The sequence below is a fragment of the Tachysurus fulvidraco genome, chromosome 4, assembly GCF_022655615.1.
Source record: "Tachysurus fulvidraco isolate hzauxx_2018 chromosome 4, HZAU_PFXX_2.0, whole genome shotgun sequence".
In the NCBI taxonomy this organism is placed as follows: Eukaryota; Metazoa; Chordata; class Actinopteri; order Siluriformes; family Bagridae; genus Tachysurus; species Tachysurus fulvidraco.
This window is the reverse complement of record NC_062521.1, coordinates 19,635,992-19,658,181: the sequence shown is the minus strand read 5'-3', so window position 1 is coordinate 19,658,181 and position 22,190 is coordinate 19,635,992. Positions and strand designations below refer to the sequence as shown.

General features: G+C 39.2%; 1 protein-coding gene and 2 non-coding genes across 11 annotated transcripts in view; 1 reads left to right on the top strand and 2 right to left on the bottom strand.

Moving 5' to 3' along the window:
• The window catches only part of LOC113661068 (cilia- and flagella-associated protein 46), a 76,847-nt gene that overhangs the window by 31,977 nt on the left and 22,680 nt on the right, over positions 1-22,190 (top strand). For 7 of the 9 annotated variants that reach the window (XR_003444968.2, XR_003444969.2, XM_027175015.2 and 4 more), the window contains 18 exons: positions 29-160; positions 402-567; positions 2,770-2,842; positions 3,818-3,959; positions 5,699-5,882; positions 6,282-6,444; positions 6,660-6,883; positions 8,201-8,314; positions 9,678-9,821; positions 13,722-13,870; positions 14,093-14,191; positions 15,236-15,326; positions 15,418-15,588; positions 15,724-15,924; positions 16,924-17,030; positions 17,199-17,381; positions 17,635-17,770; positions 18,921-19,118. Coding sequence is in view for 7 of the 9 variants with exons in the window: in XM_027175015.2 (XP_027030816.2) it covers positions 29-160; positions 402-567; positions 2,770-2,842; positions 3,818-3,959; positions 5,699-5,882; positions 6,282-6,444; positions 6,660-6,883; positions 8,201-8,314; positions 9,678-9,821; positions 13,722-13,870; positions 14,093-14,191; positions 15,236-15,326; positions 15,418-15,588; positions 15,724-15,924; positions 16,924-17,030; positions 17,199-17,381; positions 17,635-17,770; positions 18,921-19,118 (2,677 nt within the window). In the remaining 2 variants the exon portion in view is untranslated. The remainder of the gene's footprint in view (positions 1-28; positions 161-401; positions 568-2,769; positions 2,843-3,817; positions 3,960-5,698; positions 5,883-6,281; positions 6,445-6,659; positions 6,884-8,200; positions 8,315-9,677; positions 9,822-13,721; positions 13,871-14,092; positions 14,192-15,235; positions 15,327-15,417; positions 15,589-15,723; positions 15,925-16,923; positions 17,031-17,198; positions 17,382-17,634; positions 17,771-18,920; positions 19,119-22,190) is intronic. The other 2 variants (XM_047812859.1, XM_027175016.2) reach the window with 2 other exon arrangements.
• On the bottom strand, positions 2,971-3,041 carry trnag-gcc. The gene has a single exon. It is a non-coding gene; the product is annotated as a tRNA-Gly (tRNA).
• Positions 8,882-8,952, bottom strand: trnag-gcc. Its single transcript has one exon. It is a non-coding gene; the product is annotated as a tRNA-Gly (tRNA).

Sequence of the window (22,190 nt, the reverse complement as noted above, 5' to 3'; positions counted from 1 at the left end):
ATTTAGAAACTTGTTTGTATGTATCTAGGTACAGTGTGAAAGCAGTGCAGGAGATGCTGAGTAGTGCTGCATGTTTGAGAGGTTTGAGTATGCTTCATAGTTCCTGTGGCCATTCTGCCAAATACACAGAGGCTCTTGCCATGCTCCAGACAAGCATCAGGTCAGTGTTGAACTCACCCATATACTATGAATATATCTAAGTTTGGGGAGCATTGCATTGTAGCTGTGGGTTTTTTTAATACATAATATATATTTAAAATGCTGTAGACAGTTATCTCAGTCAAACATTAATAAAATGTTAACTTTATGATTGTGCACTAGATTGTAAATAATGTTAAATGTAAACTAAATAAACTAAGTAAACTAAATGTAAAATGTAAAAATGTTTAATTATCACGTAGCTATGCTGAGCAGGCAGGTAGCTGGCCTCTCTGTGGGACAGTAGCAAGGCATTACTGGAACTCCTGCCTTCCTCTCTTGGACACACCTGAGCAGAGACAGCAACTCCAAAAACCACTGGAGCTTATTGTGAAGGCACTATACTGCACCTATCCTCAAGCAGCCAGCGTAAGCACTTCCGCTGTCTCATGTATTTTCATAGGTTTAAATTAACATATCAGACATAGCACTGATCCAGAACATTGTATTGCTATCAAACCAGTACCAGCAAAAATGGCAGACTAAATTGTTGGATATATGATGCGGAAAAATGTACAATGTAAGGTATTTTTTTGTAAAGTTATTTATAGTGGACACAATGTCTAGGTATATTTAATGTTATGAAACATCTATAAGACAAGTTAGTTCCTTTTATTACATATTTTATGGCAGAAATAAATTGAAAATTTTAACTATAGTGAGCAAATTCAAGTTTAGTGTGGGAAAAGTTTTTCTACAGTGACACTGGTGAGCTTGCCTGTTCATTCATATCTTTTAAATTGAATAGCTTATTTGACTTTCCTTTTGGATTTCGAACCCAGCGGTGGGACATTTGCTTATAATGTAGTCTATGTTTATCATTTAAAAATAGTGATTTGTACATCTGAAGGTATATAAGATAATGTAGAGAATGAAAGAAAATTACATTTTCTGTTCATTTAACTCTCCTGCAGACCACAGGACAATTTGACCCTGCTGGAAAGTTTAATGTGTCATAACATGGGTTTTCTTCCACATATTTACCAGGATTGTTCCAAATGATGAATTTTGCAAGTAAAATTAATTTAGTCTATTTTTGTTGAACTATGTGTCCGTAAAATAAATACGTTCCTCCTTGAGAGCACGGGGACACTTTGACCCCGCCACATTTAGTGGGGCAATAGGTCACACTTTTGCCCTTTTCAGCGCAATGAACATACATACAGACACAAAAATGCACACATAAAATGTCCCCTAACATACGCACCCAAAACACACACTTACACACCACACACCACATGCACACACACACACACACACACATTGGGCATTGCATTTCATTAGGCTTCCAAAAAAAAAAAAAAGCTACACATTTGTAAATATTTCACACTTTTGATATGCCTTTGCCTAGCAGAGGGCAAAATATGATCTACCGAAATGATGCTACACACACACACACACACACACACACACACACACACACACACACACACACACACACACACACACACAAGCATTGGGCATTGCAATTCATTAGGCCTCCAGAAAAAACAAAAGCTACTCATTTATAAATATTTCACACTTATATGCATTTGTCCAGCTGGGGGCAAATTCTGATCTACCAACGAGCTTTACACACACACACACACACACACACACACACACACACAAGCATTGGGCATTGCCATTCATTGGGCCTCCAAAAAAACAATCATTTGTAAATATTTCATACTTGTTATATGCATTTGTCCAGCTGGGGGCAATATCTTCTTCTTCTTCTTCTTCTTCTTCTTCTTCTTCTTCTTCTACCAACAAGCTTTACACAGACACACAAACACACGTTGTGTTTTCATATTCAAATCATATCTGTTTTCCTCTCTAAATTTATGAATTTAGTTGCATCAGTCAGCTTTGACATGGGGATGTTTTTAATATTTAATAATTTCTGCTTATTTTACTCAAAAACAAGGCATAATTTCATGAGGTTTATTGTTTGTGTGTGTGTGTGTAGCCTGTTGTTGGTTGATCAGATGACATCTGGTTGGCAAAATAGACATTACACGTGTAAAATGTTCACAAATGTAAGCTGATCACACAATGGTGATAATTGTATCATTTTTTTATTTATAAGCATTCAAGTCAATTTGTGCTGGGAAAAAACAGGTTTTATTATTTACTGACATTAAAAATGGTCAAAATGGTATCAAAACAATCTCCTGGCTTTGAAATATACCAGCCTGTACTTGTGCATTAACTTTTGTGCCTCTATAGTGAAACAATTTTATTTATTTATTTTTTACTAAAAGAAATAGGCATTTTTGTATATTAATGAGCTTTATTATACCAAATATTTAAAAAAAATTGCAAAATATATGTTAATATGTTGGAAACAAGTTCGACAAAAATGGTAAAAAAAAAATAATAATAAAAAATCATATATACTTCATTTTTTATAAGCAGTCAAAACAGACAAGGCCAAGTTGACTTTGTGCTCCTAATTTGCATAGGAATGCAGAAAAGGTCTGCAGGAGGGTTAAAGGACAAGAAAGATATAACTGATAAAATGATAGAATCTGTTGTACTGTATAACTGATATATAAGTGAGCATATAGTCACTAACTCTTTTAACAGGTAAGAGAAAGAGGAGCAAAAACTCAGATGGAAAGACAAACAGTAGCTGCAACCTCAGCACTGGAATCTAATAGTAAGTACAAGTTCTAACTTATAATCATGAAAAATAGCTGCAATATGTATGTAAGCTGCTAAATACTAAGTAAAATAAGCTGTATGTGGTATCATAAACTGTTTTAACATAAAGGAAAACACAAAGTTTGCATTGGCCGGGAATCGAACCCGGGCCTCCCGCGTGGCAGGCGAGAATTCTACCACTGAACCACCAATGCTGATGAAAACGCTGTGGGGCACATATGTGGGAAGAGTTGAGACACTTTGAGCACTTGACAAAAATTGCAAAAATATTCTACTTCTTTTCCTTTACCCCAGGGATGCTTTTGTGTGCATCTGTACCGTGAAGCACTGTCCAGAAACTTTGCGCCATTTGGCTAAATTTGGGCAAGTCAGACCATACATATTAGATATAAAACATCTTAGACAGAACAGAAATGCCATATTGTGTATGTACGTTCTGCTGTAATGAGATGTTAGCGAATCTCTAATATGATAAATCACAAACGTCAAAAAAAAATAAAATAATAAATCTTCTTTTTTTTAATTGGACAACTAATCACAGTCAGATGGGGTGAGCCTAAAAATGTTTGCATTTTGAATACATGCCCAGACCTTTTACTTGCTTAGTTGATGTAGAAATAACGAAGGAATAGTCTACACATGTCCAAGAAACAGCTTTTGATTCAGTTGTCCGATTACTTTTAGTCCCTTCAAAAGGGCGTGTGGTGGTGGCTAATCTCAAGAGCTGTAGGGTTCTTCCTAAACCCTTTCTCCCATTTGAATGTAAATACTTTTAAATTAAACCTGAAAGTGTGCACTTTTAGGTCATATCCATTATATAACTATAGCTTGAACATGTTTTGATAAATACCTGAAAAAATCTAAAATAAATTCTGCCTATTTCCAAATATATATGGACCTAACTGTATATAAACACACACATTTACTGTCTCATTTTCATTTCTTTGACAATCATACACCATCTCTGTAGGTACATTTGAAGATGACCTGGCTGTGAGAGCAGCCATGTACAATGTGATGTTCCAGATCCATGTAGACACTGGTAATTTGAAGAGTGGCCTGCAGGTCTTGGATCAGGCGATTAGGGAGATGCCCCGCAGCCCTCACAGACTGTGAGTTTATCTTGCTTGGGCAAATGCCTATCACAGAAACACTTACATGTTCATGTCCAGTGTATTAGTAGAGCTACAATTACAGTGGGGCAAAAAAGTATTTAGTCAGACACCAAGTTCTCCCACTTAAAAAGATGAGAGAGGCCTGTAATCTTCATCATAGGTACACTTCAACTATGAGTGACAGAATGGGGGAAAAATCCAGGAAATCACATTGTAGGATTTTTAATGAATGAATTGTTAAATTCCTCGGTAAAATAGGTATTTGGTATTTGTATACCTACAAAAAAGCAAGATTTCTGGCTCTCACAAACCTGTAACAGGCTCCTATGTCCTCCACTTGTTACCTGTATTAATTGCACTTGTTTGAACTCATTACCAGTATAAAAGACACCTATTGCCAAGACCAAAGAGCTGTAAAAGGACACCAGAAACAAAATTGTAGACCTGCACCAGGCTGGGAAGAATGAATCTGCAATAGATTAGCAGTTTGGTGTGAAGAAATCAACTGTGGGAGGCTCCACGCAAGATCTCACTACATGGGGTCAAAATGATCACAAGAACGGTGAGCAAAAATCCCAGAACCACTCGGGGGCACCTAGTGAAAGACCTGCAGAGAGCTGAGACCAAAGTAACAAAGGCTACCATCAGTAACATTCTGGGCCTGTCTGAAGTTTGCTAGAGAGCATTTGGATGATCCAGAAGAGGATTGGGAGAATGTCATATGGTCAGATGAAACCAAAATAGAACTTTTTGGTAAAAACTGAACTTGTGTTTGGAATAGAAAGAATGCTGAGTTGCCTCCAAAGAATACCATACCTACTGTGAATCATGGGGGTGGAAACATCATGCTTTGGGCTGTTTTTCTGCAAAGGGACCAGGATGACTGATCTGTGTAAAGGAAAGAATGAATAGGGCCATATATCATGAGATTTTGAGTGAAAACCTCCTTCCATCATCAAGGGCATTGAAGATGAAACGTGTCTGGGTCTTTCAGCATGACAATGATCCCAAACACACCGAAGCATTTCAAGGTCCTGGAGTGGCCTAGCCTGTCTCCAGATCTCAACCCCATAGAAAATCTTTGGATGGAGTTGAAAATTCGTGTTGCCCAGCGACAGCCCCAAATCATCACTGCTCTAGAGGAGATCTGCATGAAGGAATGGGCCAAACTACCAGCAACAGTGTGTAACAATCTTGTGGAGTCTCTGCCATTGCCAACAAAGGGTATATAACAAAGTATTGAGATGAACCTTTGTTATTGACCAAATACTTATTTACCACCATAATTTGCAAATAAATTTTTTCTCATTTTGTCTCTCATAGTTGAAGTGTACCTATGATGAAAATTACAGGCCTCTCTCATCTTTTTAAGTGGGAGAACTTGCACAATTGGTGGCTGACTAAAACCGAAAAACTTTTTTTCCCCAGTGTAAAACTTTACTGCCCAAGAGTAAATTGTATTATCATAATTTATTACATAAATTATGTTTATTTTTTATAGTTTCATACATCATATTTTCAGACTGAGAGTAATCTCAGATTCTTTTCAGATTAGGTAGGTCATTGTCATTTAAACAGGTTGAAACATTTTCTTTATTATAATATAGTTCGGTTTTTGAGACATTATTGACTATAATTACAGTGGTATATTATGGTTCTAACACCTTAATTAAGTATTCTTGAATCAGGGAGTGATTTGTGTCTGTATGATATTTTTGCTATGTATGTGTGTGCAGTACACTCTATAAGCAGAGGGTGCTGGTGAAGGCTCTGTTAGGGGAGAGCATCGAGCTGGATATGCACAAGTTTACAGAGTATGGAGAAGTGGCCTGTGCTACGATGTGGCATCATGTTACTCTGTCTACCAGAGACACACAACAAAAAATGCACTGTTATCAGAATGCAATCAATACATTACAGGTAAGTAATTAAATTGTTGTACAACTTACCTACCTCTATAGTTTAGAGATGTAAAGAGAAGAATTTCTGATATTCAGCCGTACCAATAATAGTTAATTTGTTGAAAAGCCTATTAGCTGAGCTGATTCTAAGTAGGTTTAACACTAAATTCTAAGCTGAAAAGAACAAGGGGTTCTCCAGCATTTTAATGCAGAATCACTGGTTTGAAGAACTTGCATGCAGTGCTTTTATGTGGTGCCACCTTCAGGATATTTAATTTGTACTGGGCATATTTAACAGATGTGTGATCGTGGTGGGTTTTGTTAATAGAACAAACTTATTTGGACAAGCTAATAATATTGTGCAAATGATTTGTTATTCATAATTTAAAAAAAAAATGTTTGTGGTGTTTGTTTTTAGAGTTCTGATAGTCTGTGGCAGAAGGTGAATTTACTGCTGGAATTTGCAGAGTGGTTGTACTCCAATAATTTCCCTGTGACTGATGCACAGCTACAGACCCAGTTGGCCATAGACATTCTGCTCTCCTCTGGTTTGGACACCAGTCAGAGTACCAGTAACCATGGTAACCCAGTTAAAAATAACACCTACAGACATTATACATGTTGTGAATGTAATTTTGGATGTGCGGAATTTAACATATTTTCACAGTACCACAGTATTATTGTACACGTTGAACCAGGTTCAAGGTCTAAGCATTTGGTGTGGGTTATTGTATGTATAATCCTCTTTACAGAGTACATTTTTCAAATAATTTACACAGCCATTTTGTTCTGTTAGGGCACCCTGGTCAGTCAGGCGCGGATGTTCCAGTCAGTCGTCCGTCTCATCTGAGTGCACAGGCTCCAGCATCTGTGATGTCTCAAAATGAGCTGAATGATGTGCGCACGCTAGATACTCTAGTGCAAGCACACACATTACTGGCTCTCATGGAGTCCAGAGTATCTACCAAGCACCAGCAGTACCTGATTCAAGCCTATGACTATGTTGTGAAGATCTGGCAGGTTTGTGAATCAATTTGTAGCTTTTCAGCTAAAAATATGTAATAAATCACTTTTAAAGTTAATTTTAATTATACACTGATCAAAAAAATAAAGGGAACACTTAAACAACACAATGTAACTCCAAGTCAATCACACTTCTGTGAAGTCAAACTGCCCACTTAAGAAGCAACACTGATTAGCCATCAATTTCACATGCTGTTGTGCAAATGGAATAGACAACAGGTGGAAATTATACCGGGCAGGATGTTTGGCATTCACCATAGAACACCAAGATTGGCAAATTCGCCACTGGCGCCCTGTGCTCTTCACAGATGAAAGCAGGTTCATACTGAACACATGTGGCAGACGTGATGGAGTCTGGAGACGCAGTGGAGAATGTTCTGCTGCCTGCAACATCCTCCTGCATGACCGGTTTGGCAGTGGGTCAGCAATGGTGTGGGGTGGCATTTCTTTGGAGGGCCGCACAGCCCTGACTGCCATTAGGTACTGAGATGAGATCCCCAGACCCCTTTTGTGAGACCATATGCCGGTGCGGTTGGCCCTGGGTTCCTCCTATTGCAAGACAATGCTAGACCTCATGTGGCTGGAGTGTGTCAGCAGTTCCTGCAAGACGAAGACATTGATGCTATGGATAAGCCCACCTGTTCCCCAAACCCGAATCCAACTGAGCACATCTGGGACATCATGTCACGCTCCATCCACCAACACCAAGTTGTCCAGGAGATGGCAGATGCTTTAGTCCAGGTCTGGGAGGAGATCCCTCAGGAGATCATTCGCCACCTTATCAGGAGCATGCCCAGGTGTTGTAGGGAGGTCATGCAGGCACGTGGAAGCCACACACACTACTGAGCCTCATTTTGACTTGATGTAAGAACATTACATCAAAGTTGAATCAGCCTGTAGTGTGTTTTTCCACTTCAATTTTGAGTGTGACTCCAAATCCAGACCTCCATGGGTTAATAAATTTGATTTTCATTGATAATTTTTGTGTGATTTTGTTGTCAGTGCATTCAACTTTGTAAAGAACAAAGTACTTTAGAACAAAGAACAAGACTTTCATTCATTCAGATCTAGGATGTGTTGCTTAAGTGTTCCCTTTTTTTTTTGAGCAGTGTATTAATTCTATTTTGCAAAAAAAAAAATGTATATCATACATCAGGTGTAAGATTTGTTTTGGGATATAGTATTCCTTCTAAAATTATTTGTAAGATTTAAATATTTGAATATTCTCTCACTATATTATGCCATTATATAGTGAAGTGTGTATGCATTTCTCTTGTGCTGTAGCTAACATTTCAATTAATTTCTCTAATGCAGCTGTCCATGGAAATAACTCCGAAAGTCAAGAAAGAAGTTTTAAAGAATACTGATGTATTAGCAGATAGCCAAAAAAAAGACAAGGAGAAAGAGAAAAGCTTAAAGTCCAAAGAGGTTTGACACATACACTATGTAGCCAAAAGTACGTGGACACCTGACCATCACACCAATGTTTAGTTTCCCAAACAAAGTTGGAATCACACAATTGCACACCAAGCATTGTGTTTAGTATTGTGAAAGCCTGTACTATGTACTTATAAAGTTCAAGTATATGTATTTATATATACAGGCTATTCAGAATGATTCCCAGGTGTGAGTAGTGAGTAGTCAGGGGATTAAGGGAGTGGAAATTTGGAGTGGCGGAGGTTTAGTCGCCTGCAGCCATGACCCCAATGAACATGTTTGAGATCAGTTGAAACAATGAGTATGCCCCGGGCCTCTCTACCTGGCAGCAGCGAATGACTTCACTAGTGCACCTGAGACCAACTAAACAAATCCCTACCGCCATAGAAATAGAGTAGTGAACGGTCATAAGGAAAGACAAACAGGACCTGCAAGTTCCTATTACACTTTTTAACCATGGAATATATCTGCAATATGTAGGGAAGCAACTGAATACTAAGCTAAATAAGGTGTATGTGGTGTCATAAAGTATTTAACATAAAAGAAAAGAAGGAACATTGCATTGGCCGGGAATCGAACCCGGGCCTCCCGCGTGGCAGGCGAGAATTCTACCACTGAACCACCAATGCTGATGAAAAGACCATGGGGCACATATGTGGGAAGAGTTGAGAGGCTTTGAGCACTTGAGAAAAGTTGCAGAATATTCTACTTCTTTTCCTTTACCCCTGGGAGGCTTTTGCAGTGCATCTGTACCGTGAAGCACTGTCCAACAACTTTCCGTAGAGGAAATTGGGAAGCGCTAAGAGGCTTCGAGCAAGCGAAGAAAACTTTTTTGTCTTTTATTCCTCTCCTGTTGTCCTTACTTCAACCCTGTGTCCGCAACTCTTTCTATCTTGGAGAATCATAAGCACATGTGTATTCTCGTATTATGTATTTATAAAATTAAAAAATATATATATATATCTATATATATATATATATATATATATATATATATATATATATATATATATATATATACACACACACATGTTATCCAAAATGATTCCCATATGTGAGTAATGAGTACTCCGGGGATTGAGCGTGCTGGAGTGCCAGTGACAGCTGGGCGCTTAAGGTGGTCATGTTTGTATGCTGTGAGATAGAGGGAGCTCGAGGGAGCTCCACCTTTAACAAGCACATAGAAATACAATGGTCAGGTGTTCCCAAGCATTTGCCAATATAATATACCTCTAGAAGGTGTACATGATTGATATACATGATTATTAACATGCTAAACTGTATACTAAATAACATATATTCATGGACTTCGATAATAATGATAATTTACCCCACTCCTTCTTCAACTTTTCAGAAGAAGTCCAAGGTCCCAGGTTTGGACACTTTTCATTTAAGCCCAGAGAAATGGGCCCAATTTGAGTGCCCTGAAGAGTTTCGCCAGGCTTTCAAACAAGAGCGTGGCCCATGCTCCATCAACAGCTACAGCATCAGCAAGCAGGTCAGTGATTCTCCACAAGGGATCACCCAGAATCTGCACTGTGTAAATCAAGTCAAGTCAAGAAGCTTTTATTTTCACTTCAACCATATATAGCTGTTGCAGTACACAGTGAAATGAGACGTTTCTCTAGGATCATGGTGCTACATAAAACAAAGACAGGGCTAAGGACTTGTAAATAGTCTTAGCCACATAAAGTGCAACTGTGCAACCTGGTGTAAACAGTGCAGGACAAGACAACAAAGACAGTGCAGGACAACAGACAGTGCAGACAAAAATTTACAAGACAATACAAAAAGTACAATACACAAAAACAATAAACAGTAAACAGAAACAGTGCCGACCGGTGTGAATACTGTATGTGAATACTGATCAAACAATATTTTGTGCAGTAATACTAGAATGAACAAAGCTTCTTAGCAGCAGGTCCTTGAGATAATGTATAGAATTGTGCAAAAACAGCAAACGACTGAAATATTGTATAGTATGTGCAAAACGACTGAAATGTTGGACAGTTTGTGCAAAAGAGCAAAAAAGTGTGCAAAACAGCATGTAAACAGTTTGTTGGATGTAAGCAGCATGTAAACAGTTTGATGTGTCAGTGTGTGTGTTTGGTGTAGGTCTGTCCAGTCCATACAGATGATGCGGGTGTGCATGTTGTGCTCAGTACAGTTCAGTTCAGTTATTGGGGAGTCTGATGGCTTGTGGGAAGAATCTGTTACACAGTCTGGTTGTGAGGGCCCGAATGCTTCGGTACCTTTTTCCAGACGGCAGGAGGGTGAAGAGTGTTTGTGAGGGGTGTGTGGGGTCATCCACAATGCTGTTGGCTTTGTGGATGCACTGTGTGGTGTAAGTGTAAAACAATCATCTCTTTAATTTTATACACATTCAGAGAAAGGTTGTTGGCACTACACCAGGTTGTTAGTTGTTGCACCTCCTCCCTGTATGCTGACTCATCGGTCTCGCTGATGAGACCCACCACTGTCGTGTCATCGGCGAACTTGACATTATAGTTCGATCGGTGCATTGCTGCACAGTCGTGAGTCAGCAAGGTGAACAGCAGTGGACTGAGCAGGCAGCCCTGAGGAGCTCCAGTGTTTAGTGTGATGGTTCTGGAGATGCTGTTCCTGATCCAGACTGACTGAGGTCTCCCAGTCAGGAAGTCCAGGATCCAGTTGCAGAGGGAGGTTTTTAGTTCCAGCAGGCTCAGCTTCCCAATCAGCTGATGGGGGATGATTGTATTGAATGCTGAACTAAATTCTATGAACAGCATTCGTATATAAGTGTCTTTATTGTCCAGGTGAGTGAGGGCTAAATGGAGGGCTGTGGCAATGGCATTGTCTGTGGAGCGGTTTGGACGATACGCAAACTGCAGGGGGTCCAGTGAGGGTGGTAACTGGGACTTGATGTGCCTCATGACGAGCTTCTTGAAGCACTTCATAACTATGGGTCCAATGGGACTATAGTTATTGAGGCAGGACACTGTAGACTTCTTTGGGACAGGAACAATGGCGGTAGTCTTGAGGCACGTGGGAACAATGACGCTGCTCAGGGAAATGTTGAAGATGTCAGTAAAGACATCCGCTAGCTGCTCTGCACATTCCCTGAGTACCCTGCCAGAAATGTCTGGTCCAGCAGCCTTCCGTGGGTTAACTCTGCATAGAGTTCTCCTCACGGTGTCCGTGGATAGAGTACCTGGTTGTCTGGGGCCTGGTCTTCCATACGTTGTTCTGCACCTCAAACCGAATGTAGAAGTCGCTCAGCGCATCTGGAAGGGAGGCGTCACTATCACAAGCAGGTGAAGCTGTTTTGTAGTCCGTGATCGCCTGTATGCCTTGCCACATGCGCTGGGTGTCCCCGCTGTCTTGGAAGAGGCTGTGGATTGTCTGGGCGTGTGCGCGCTTTGCTTCTCTGCTCAGACAGTTTGGCCCTTGCTGTTCTTAGTGCCGCCCTGTACCCTTTTCTGAAGGCTACAGTAGGTCTCTAGTCCTCAGCAGCGCACACACATTAGCAGTCAACCACGGCTTCTGGTTGGAGCGTGTGGTGATGGTCTTGACACAGTCACGTCATCAATGCACTTGCGACCGTAGCTGGTCACTGTTGACATATACATACTCCTCCAAGTTGACGGAGTCGCTGTTGGTTGCAGCCTCCCTGGAGATGTTCCAATTAGTGCACTCAAAGCAGTCCTGAAGAGCAGAGGTGGCTCCTGCTGCCAGGTTTTCACCTGCTTCAGAACCGGTTTTGAGCGTCTGACGAGTGGTCTGTACGCTGGAATTAGCATAACAAATATGTGGTCTGAGTAACTGAGGTGGCGGCGGGGCTCTGCACGGTACATGCCAGGAATGTTTGTGTAAACAAGATCCAGCTTGTTTTCACCTCTCTTAGCAAAGTCCACATGTTGATTTTTGGTATTTGGAATTTAGGTAGCACTGACTTGAGATTTGCTTGGTTGAAATCTCCAGCGATGATAAACAGTCCGTCGGGGTGAACATTCTGCAGATCACTAATAGCTGTGTATAGCTCACTTAGCGCCTCTTTAGCATTAGCGCTGGGAGGAATGTAAACTCTGACAATGTACACAGTAGTAAATTTCCTTGGTAAATAAAATGGCCTGCATCTAACAGTCAGAAACTCCACTGACGATGAGCATTAAGTAGAAACAAGCACAGAGTTCTTGCACCATACCGTGTTGATATAAACACACACACACCACCGACAAGGTCTTACCGCACAGAGTTGCATTTCTATCAGCTCTAAATGAAGTTAGCCCGTCTAGCTGAATGGCGGCTTCCGGAACTCTGTCGCTGAGCCACGTCTCTGTGAAAACAAACACGCAGCAGTTTCTAATATCTCGCCGTGTAGAGCGTTCGAGTCGGATGTAGTCCAGTTTATTATCCAGGGAGCAAACATTGGCTAGTGTTGGATGGGAGAGCGGGCCGGCCGGCTAGGGTTTGTTTTTAGCCTAGCACAGACACCCGGCTGCTTACCGCGCGTCCCCTCTCCTGGTCTCCGGTATCAGGCAACACCGGGGACCGGAGGCCTGGTCCCCGCATCAAGCCTATCCAGTACATCATTGTGCAGGTTGGTTGTTGCACGATTTCTGTACTTTATAAGTTCCTGGTGGTTGTATACATGAACACTGCTGTCTCTGGTGTCCATGTACAAGCAATAGCCGGGCTAAAAAACGTAAATAAAGCGTTAAAAAACGTAAATAGCACCATATTGAATCCGGAGTGGCCCCTCCGTGTTACTGCCACGACGCCATCTTTGATCAGTCACCAAATTTTAATTTTGAGATCATTCTTTCACCTTGAGGCCCACCAATAGTGAAGTCTTTTATCAAACTTATGATGTGGGTTTCATTTAGCTCGTTTGTGGATGAAGTAGTAATATTGACCTTTATGGCCACTGAGCATGAAATAGAAGTCTGTTTTACTCTACTTAGTATTAAAGACAGGAACCCATGCCATCGATCTTCTAAAATGAATTTAATGACAATAAATTATTCAGAGGAAAAAGGCTTCTTTTATGTGAACCTGTGAACCAGCATGGAAGTTAAATCGGTAAAATTGAAATGAACAGAACATGGATATTTTTTCTTTTTGCACCTTTATTTTGTCAACATTTCCTTGTTCTCTTCCTCATGAATACTGCAGTGTAGCATGGACGCAAGCTTATTGTTTTCAAATGATTCTTTGTAGCCTCCAAGAAATAATTCATGCTAATATACTAATATACTAAAAATAAATAATATAACAATTAAAATATGTCTATGGTTACTTAAGCTTCTAAACAAATTGGAATGCTGTAGTGTTTTTAATAGTGTTAATAAGTGGTGTACATAGCGTTATCTAGAAATATATGTTGTTGTTTTTTAACTGTGTTTTTCTGTTCTTCTAGAGCCGAACTCTGTTCTATCTAGATGTCCTTGTAAAAGAGTTAGAATCTATCTCTCTGAATCCCTTGACCCTACCTCCTTTGCACCTGGCTGAGGCCATTGCTCATGACCTCTTACTCAGCAAGAGCCATTCTGACCTTTACCGCCTCAGGTATGCAGTACAGGCACTGACAGCTCTGCAGTTAATATACACTACTTAACATCCTGCTTACACTTCAATTGACTCTGAATTCCTGAACTCTGAACTCTGACTGGTTTTCTGTGTTTCTCAGCTGATAATACATCATTATAATATAATAGTCATAATAATACAGTCATAATAGACCGTAACTACTAGGCAAACATTTCTCTCATTGTTTCTGTCTCATTCCAGGATAGTGAAGACATGTTGTGAACTGGGGCTTGAGTCTTCGTCACCTTACAAAGAAGCACTACTTAGTTTTGCTCATATTCCTGAAGATGAGCAGATCTTGTAAGAGACATCTATTGTCACCGATATGTATTTCCATAAGTCTTCATAGAGACAGTATTTAATATGTTACCATTTTAGAGATTCTGTGACTTTAATGTAACTGGAAACATGTTGTTTAATGGCTTTGGGCCAGAGGCAAACAGGCCACTATTTGACAATAGTGATGGTCTGATCTGTAGTTAGCAATTGGTCTGTCCATTTTATAACTTTCTCATCAGTGAAACAGGACCAGCATATAAGACCAGAATATACATTGGTGGTGTGCAGTTCACAGAAATGACTGTAATATGATATTGTTTGTAGCAGTAAGGTTTAGCGAGTACTTTCTGCAAACACTAAATCCAGCTACAAACAATATTTAGGTGTACCTTTAGTGAGTCTTTGTACCATCGTTGTACCGTAACAAGTTAGTTGGATGGATCGAAAGTCATGCAGCATGACTCAACATTATGGCATAAAATTAGTTGAAACTTATGCTTTGGCCTCATTAAAGTTACTATTTAATGGAAGGCAGGTATTATTTACTCTTATTCTAATTATAATCACAGCTCTAAAACAGTGCTCTTTGTGAAATACTGATTCTATGTAATCATGCCAGCAGTTATAATTAGTGGTTTATGCCCTGTATTTACTTTTTGGTACTGCCTTCATTAGTGTTAAAAGAAAGTGTAAATAAATGACAAATGTATGTGGGAAGGAATCATTTCTGGCTTAACAGTGAAAAACTTGTAAAACAAAAGTGGCAAGAAAAAATGATGTCTCTCAAGCTTGAGTGCTGTAACGTTTATGTGAAAAAAAGTCTCTCAAGCTTGAGTGCTGTAACGTTTATGTGAAAAATACAACCTTTTCCTTCTTTCTAATTTGAATATTTGTTGGCCTCTTGCTAAAAGTAACACAATTTCTGTTTGTGCCTTGTCTATCATTTTCTGTCTATTTCTTGGTGATTATTCCTTACTTAATTTCACACAATTGTGTGATTAACTTTGGGCAAGATGTCATAATGTCCCTTAAAACTTAGAGTCAATTTAATTTTTACCCTTTTAGATGTCGAAAAACAGTTGCTCAGGAAAAGGAAAGAAAAGGACTTCATACATTGGGTCAAGTGCAAGTCAGTAAGATGCAGGAGGTTAGTTTGGTAAGGGCATTACAGCAAACAGCTACCTTTGATGATGTCTTTCTGTGATATTTTTATAGAAACTGATAATGAATATTTTTTGACTATATAGACAGCACCTCCTTGCAGTGTGTGGGGAGTAGCTGAAGGCAGTATGTGCAGGAAGCGGCTGAGTGGATGCACTGTGCATCAGCTGTGGCTGGAGAAAGCTGCTGTGTGCATCACTATGGGCTTCTACCAGCCTGCTAGAAGTCTGTTATCTGAGGCTCACCTGGTGGCCAAGGTGAGAGAGGACACTCTTACTCTAAGTATTGCGAGCTAGAATTGTGTCAATAGTTCCAGTTAAACAGCAGTCAACTGGTTGTATGTGTCCTCTATATAAATAAACTGTGAATGATATCCCCTTTGTGTATTCCAGGAACTTGGAGACCAAATCACATTGGCAAAGAGTTTTTACTTTCTGGCTGTGTTGGCTAGTCAGGAGCATCAGTATGGCCAGGCTATTGCATTATTGGAGCGGGCTCAGGAGATTGGCGGGGATGAGGAATTCTGGTACAAGCTCACTGAGAGCCTCTTGAACACCGCAGCACAGCTTGATGGAAATGAGATCTACACACAGGTTCACTTCTTTAATTTCTGCATACAAAACAGTGCTATGGTGAGAGTTCAGCCTAAATGTGTTCAATTAAGTAAATGTTTTTACTGGTCTGAAATTGGCATCCTGTCCCATCTTTAGTTTATGAGAAAGCTAGGTACAGCTGTAGACTTAAACTGGAGCACCCTCTGCTGGGTGAAAAAAGAAAATCATCTGGTCCACTTACTGGATGGATGTAATTAAACTAATTCAATCAGTAGTTATGGTTGATATAATTCTTTTGACTCACATGTGTATCAAACATGTTATTTTCTTGTTGCACAAAGGTACCACACATATATATTGAATTTTTAAATCAAACACTTGCATAAACTGCAACAGTAATCGAGAAAACAATTGTGCAACATGAAATTCAGTATTTTATTGTTATAACTTTTCATAATGAACATTGTTACAGATTTACAGATATATAGATTACGTCTGTTTGATAATGCTTCCCCACACATCACTCCATCACAGTCACAGGCAGACAGGGCAATGCACGGCAGGCAGGGACAAGAACAGTCAAAACAGGAAGGGTCAAAACCAGGCAGAAATAACAGCACAGGTAAAAGAGTGAAGAGTCATATCAGACAAAGCCTGGATGAATTAACAAGAGCACAAGGCAGACTGAGAAGACCATGTGGTGAAGGGTGAAGAATGGCCTGTCAGCTGGGCCCATGTAGCATAAAATTGCTGCCGAACCGGAAGTGAATGTTTCGAAGTGCAGAAGAGTTTCTGAATTTCTGAATATTCGGTTCAGGGTCCTTATAAATAATTTCCTAGCCATATCTTTGTTTCCAAGTGTAATGAAGAGAACCACCACTGCAGAAAATGTTGTCCACTTTACATTTGATGGATCTGCGCTAGTACTGGCACAAGGGGGAATTGTGGAAAGTGCAAAATCACAGTTGTTACCTTGGAATCTCATGGTTGTTTGTTACCACATGACATTTATGTTTTTGCTCTATTTGTGCTTTATAGGTGTGCCAGATCACAGACACAGCTATCAGAGTCTTTCGGTCTGCGGTAGAACAAAACCCGAATCGAGCCCCAGGCCTCCACTTCTATATTGCGTCACTGCAGGCCATGTAAGGGTTCAAATATATATTAGTCTATGTTGCTGTGGTTTTAATTGAATTCATTAAACTGAATCCAATTTATTTTATTTTATTTTTTACAAAAACTGTAGCTTCTATGTTTGTTATTTGTTTGTGCAGCTGAAAAACATACATTACACTTAGCATGTTCTCTCATAGGGGTGCAGTTCTGCGTCGCCAGTCTCTGGGGGTCACTTGTCCCGGTTACAATGTTAGTGCTAATACAGTGAAGAAGCTGAATGCAGTGTGTGACACTCTGAAAGACAGTGCATCAACATTACACCTGCATGGATACAAGACCCTTGCTGCAGAGACAGCCCTAGAGCATGCAAAAACTCTGAGGTAGAAAACTCACACCGTTGCACCATACACTGGTCTTTTAAGCTCTTTGAATGAAGCAATATATGCTCTAGATCAGGGATCTAAATGAGCTTGGTATTTCTGGCACTAACCAAACAGATTTGGTTATTGGTCAAACCTTTTGACATGTTAAATTAAAACTGTGTTTAACCGTTTTATTTTTTCTCAAATGTTCTTTAAAATAATTCAGAAAAGACTAGTCTGGCTTAACTAACCTGCATTTTTTTTTATGAAGAATCCTGGCCATGCTCACTTCCAAAAAAGAAGAGAAACAGCAGCACTTGCTTGATGCCCTCTCACTCACCCAGAAGGCTGTATCCCTTCAGGAGGAAGTACTTTCCAATTGTCTCAGGCTTCTCCCAACTCAAGAGGTATCCATTTTATATTTTTGTGCATACAAAGGAGAGCAGTAAGCAATAGTTTACTTGACTCTAGATCATTTAGCTTTCCAGCCAGAGAAATTTTGAAGAATTTTGATGAAGTCAATTGCATTTTATATATAAAATTAACTATAACTCTTAAGTACTGCAGAAAACATGAATTCAAGACAGACAGGTGGTGATTAGCTATTGGAAGGATCAGAATCTATAGGAGTTTCACTTTGGTCTACTACAACATATCTAGCAATGTTGAAAATCCAAGTGACATTAAAATTTAAATAGCACTTCTATAGTTCTCTCCCTGGCAGCAGATGGTGCTGGTTCCCCTTGCAAGTGCAGCATTCATGGTGCAGTTTCCATATTTCTTGTTGTTGTTTGATAAGTTTAATATCACGATTATTACAAGTATTTTACGGAAATGTTTGAGAGAGCTCCACATGTGGCATTTACCATAGCATTGATCAAAATATGTCTGCATTCTACTGCTGAGCATTAAACAAAATGAATGAATTTTCTGCACTGCAATATAGAACATACAGTATTTACACTCGTCGGCACTATTTTTTGTGTATTGTCTTTTGTGCAATGTTTTGTATTGTTTGTTTGCACCGTCTTTTGTCCTGCACTGTTTGCACCAGGTTGCACAGTTGCACTTTATGTGGCTCAGACTTACTTACTAAGTCCTTAGCTCTGCCTTCATTTTATGTAGCATCATGGTCCTGGAGAAACGTTGTCTCATTTCACTGTGTACTGCAACTGTGTACATATATGGTTGAAATAACAATAAAAGCTTTTTGACTTGACTTGACTTGGTTAGGGAGTGACTTAAATAGTGTCCTACAGGTTGTAATGCTGTTCTCTGATTTTGTACCAGGTGGATTCTCTTTCTTTGATACAAAATTTTGGATTCTATAAAAGGTTACATTAATTTGTTCACTGATTGACTTTCTCTTGTGTTGAATTGTTTAAAAATTCCAGTACTGCAGGAGGCCCTGTTTCTCCCAGAGACTTTGTAGTTTTTTTTATCCTTCTCTTAGGTAAAGGAAGGACACTTCGTTTATGACCTTCTGTATTTTAATTTTTACTTTAACGAATGGTATACAGTAAGCATATTTTTTACACTGTGTGTGTGTGTCACCAGGGTGGGTGGTGTAGGCTACCTGCCATGCGTGTGTCTGTGCATTTTAGGCTTGCTTTGGCTGACCTTGGTTTGTTGATGCTGGAGATGCAGCGTGAGGAGGAGAAGGTCCATGCAGCATTTCAGAGCAGAATGAGTACCACTGAGAGAGCTGTGGATAACTATATGAGGAGCAGCTCAGATTTTAATGCTCTAGAGAGGGTAAGAGAAAAACATATCTCAGACTCAAAGCACCACCACAAAACTCCTACACAAAGTAGAAACACAAGTGTCCTTTTATTTATGCATCTGCACAAAGGTATTTCAACATGAGCAATATAGAAAACATATCACAATATCTGTATACCCAGTGTGTGATATGATATTACGATAACACACCAACAAAACCAAAAAAGAATTCGGTTCTGTTTATTATTAGACTTTTATTATTAGAATTCTTGTTATGTTGATAAAGTTATGTGTCATATATGTCTCCATGAAGTTTGAAATGAGCAGACATACATGAGTATAAACGTGGCATTTGAATTGCAGTCGGCACTATTCTCTAACAGTTTGAGAACATGAATCAAAAAACCACAACATGAATTCAACAGCACAAAATCTATTCAGAAAGTATTGATACAATAAGGAAAATACTAATAAGGGAAAACTATTGATACTCAAATTAATTTTATTGTCCAAGAGGTTACATGTTATGGTTAATAACAATGAAAATAACAAGACCATCATGTTTCCTGGTTTTGGAGTGGTTCAGCACATGTGCAGTGTGTGAATCTTTTAACCCTGTGTTAACTTTGTCATGATTCAACAGCCATTATAACTAGGGATGAGCAAGTACAGCGTTATCTGTATCTGTTAACCATATGAATTATCTGTATCTGTACTCGGAGTGGGTGGGGCTTGTCTTGAAATGGGCAGCGCTTTAACCTGTATGTTATTTTAAGCATGCAATTGATTGGGTTGATCAGAAATTGTTATATTTATTGCTGATTAGAAAAATATTTACAGGACAGCATCAGGATTGAGCTTCAGATCAATGGTTTTGATCACGATAGCAAACGAACTATATTACAGAACAAGTTTTGCAACAATGAAAACAAAACAATGCAGTGCAATTATGAAGTAAAATGTAATGAACAACATAACTTTCTTTTTTAACTTAAAATTTTTTTATGATCAGTGTGATTTTTTTTTTAAATTTCCACACCAGGTGTGTGTGTGTGTGTGTGTGTGTGTGTGTGTGTGTGTGTGTGTGTGTGTGTAGTAGGGCTGCACGATTTAGGGAAAATGTTATATTGCGATTATTAAGGTCAATATTGCGATATGCGATTGCGATATAATAAACAGATGGTATCATGAGTTAACTTGCTTGGTTCTCAAGGAAAATGCACACACAGATTACTGATAATGCTGACATTTGTGTTTCTAAACTCAAACTAGCAACAACAACAAGCAAATGCAAAACATTTTCAAATTAAAATATAAAATAACACATTAATGCTGATTAATGAAAAGCCTAAGATCAAAATTGTAGGTGTACAGTGTATATATGTGTGTGTGTGTATATATATGTATATGTATATATGTGTATACGTATGTATGTGTGTGTGTGTGTGTGTGTGTGTGTGTGTGTGTGTGTGTGTGTGTGTGTGTGTATATATATGTATATGTATATATGTGTATACGTATGTATGTGTGTATATATATAAATTACCAACTTAATGCAAGTTATACATGGTATTGCACACACCATTATAGATGATATTTGGAGCAATATTACATGTAATTATTAAATTTGATTCCCTTACATATACCTTTGCTTTTAAGCCTAATTATAAATTTTGATTATGATGTGACTGTGACAGGGGAAGAGGTTTCCGGTTGGGGTAAAGTTTTTTCTGTCACCACTTTTGAATAAGAAACAATATCAAGGCTATAAAAAATGTCACAACTCCGCGAATCACAAAAGTATCAGTGAGAAGTTGAGAACACTCGTTTAAACAGTGCATACACTCGAACTTGACTGCACATCACATTTTTTACTTTACTGATACTGCTTTTAATTGTAATGCAAGTCATCGGGACATGTCATGTACAATAAAAGCGCCTGCGCAGTGACAGGAAATATCATTTAACGCAAAAAGCCGCCTAGACGGTGGACTTGCGCTCAGGATTTTTTTTACTCACACACGAATTTTTTCTACGCACACACTATTTTATTTCTTGATAACAGGCCGCTGCTACCTATAACACACCGTTGCCATAAAAAACAGAGCGTTGCCATGGACACACGGGATTCTAACCCTAGAGACGGAGCGCACTATTTTCTTTAGCGGAAGCAATACAATTGTTCAGCAGTGTCGGGTTGCAGCCACAGGCGTATGAGACCTGTAACTTGAGCAACAGCGCGAAGTCGCAAACTCGTTCTGAATATTTTAAAGGCGTAACAGCTGATGAAAAAGCAGAGACAATTGTAGATGAAAATGAAAAGAGATTTTATCTTAGTTTTTATTTTATACAAAACATTTTCGTCTCGTCTTTTTTCATCAACAATAATGCATGTTAATTTAGTCTTAGTCAGTGTTTTTGGACAGCGGTGCAGTCTTGTCATCGTCTTGTCTTAGTCATGAAAAAAAAGGTTGTTGATGAACATATTTCGTCTCGTCTCGTCTGACGTAATTAACACTAAATATAACAGAGGTAGCATTTTTTCTGGCCACCAGTTCAGTGTCCGTCTGCTTGGCATCCATCTTCACCCTTTCCGCGCTGCACACTGGAAAAAGTCACATGACGCGCCACACGTGCCACTGCCTAAACTGAAACTCACTAGTTTAGCGGATAGCGGTGTAGTGTATGAAATAGGCAAACAGCTTTCAGAGAGAATGGGTTGTCATGTCCACACATGCATTTAGTTATTATTTATTTATTTCATAATATCGCAGCATTTTGCATCATATAATCGCACAGGCTTGATATCGCGATTGCGATATGATTAATCGTGCAGCACTAGTGTGTAGCTTAATAATTAATTTGTAATATTTTTTAACACTAGCTTACTACCTTTATGTTTTTTATGAAATACATCAAAAACGTGTCAGACACTCAGTGTCTGGTTACTGGTTAGAGACAACTGAAGGTTTAAAAAAGAAAAAATCTCCGACAGGCGGAGACGCAATGCGAGTCGCATTCTACCAAGCAAGCACCACATCTGAACGAACCCACGTTTACCAGAACCCTACTGGTTAGTAAGTACGTATTATTAACGTTACAACC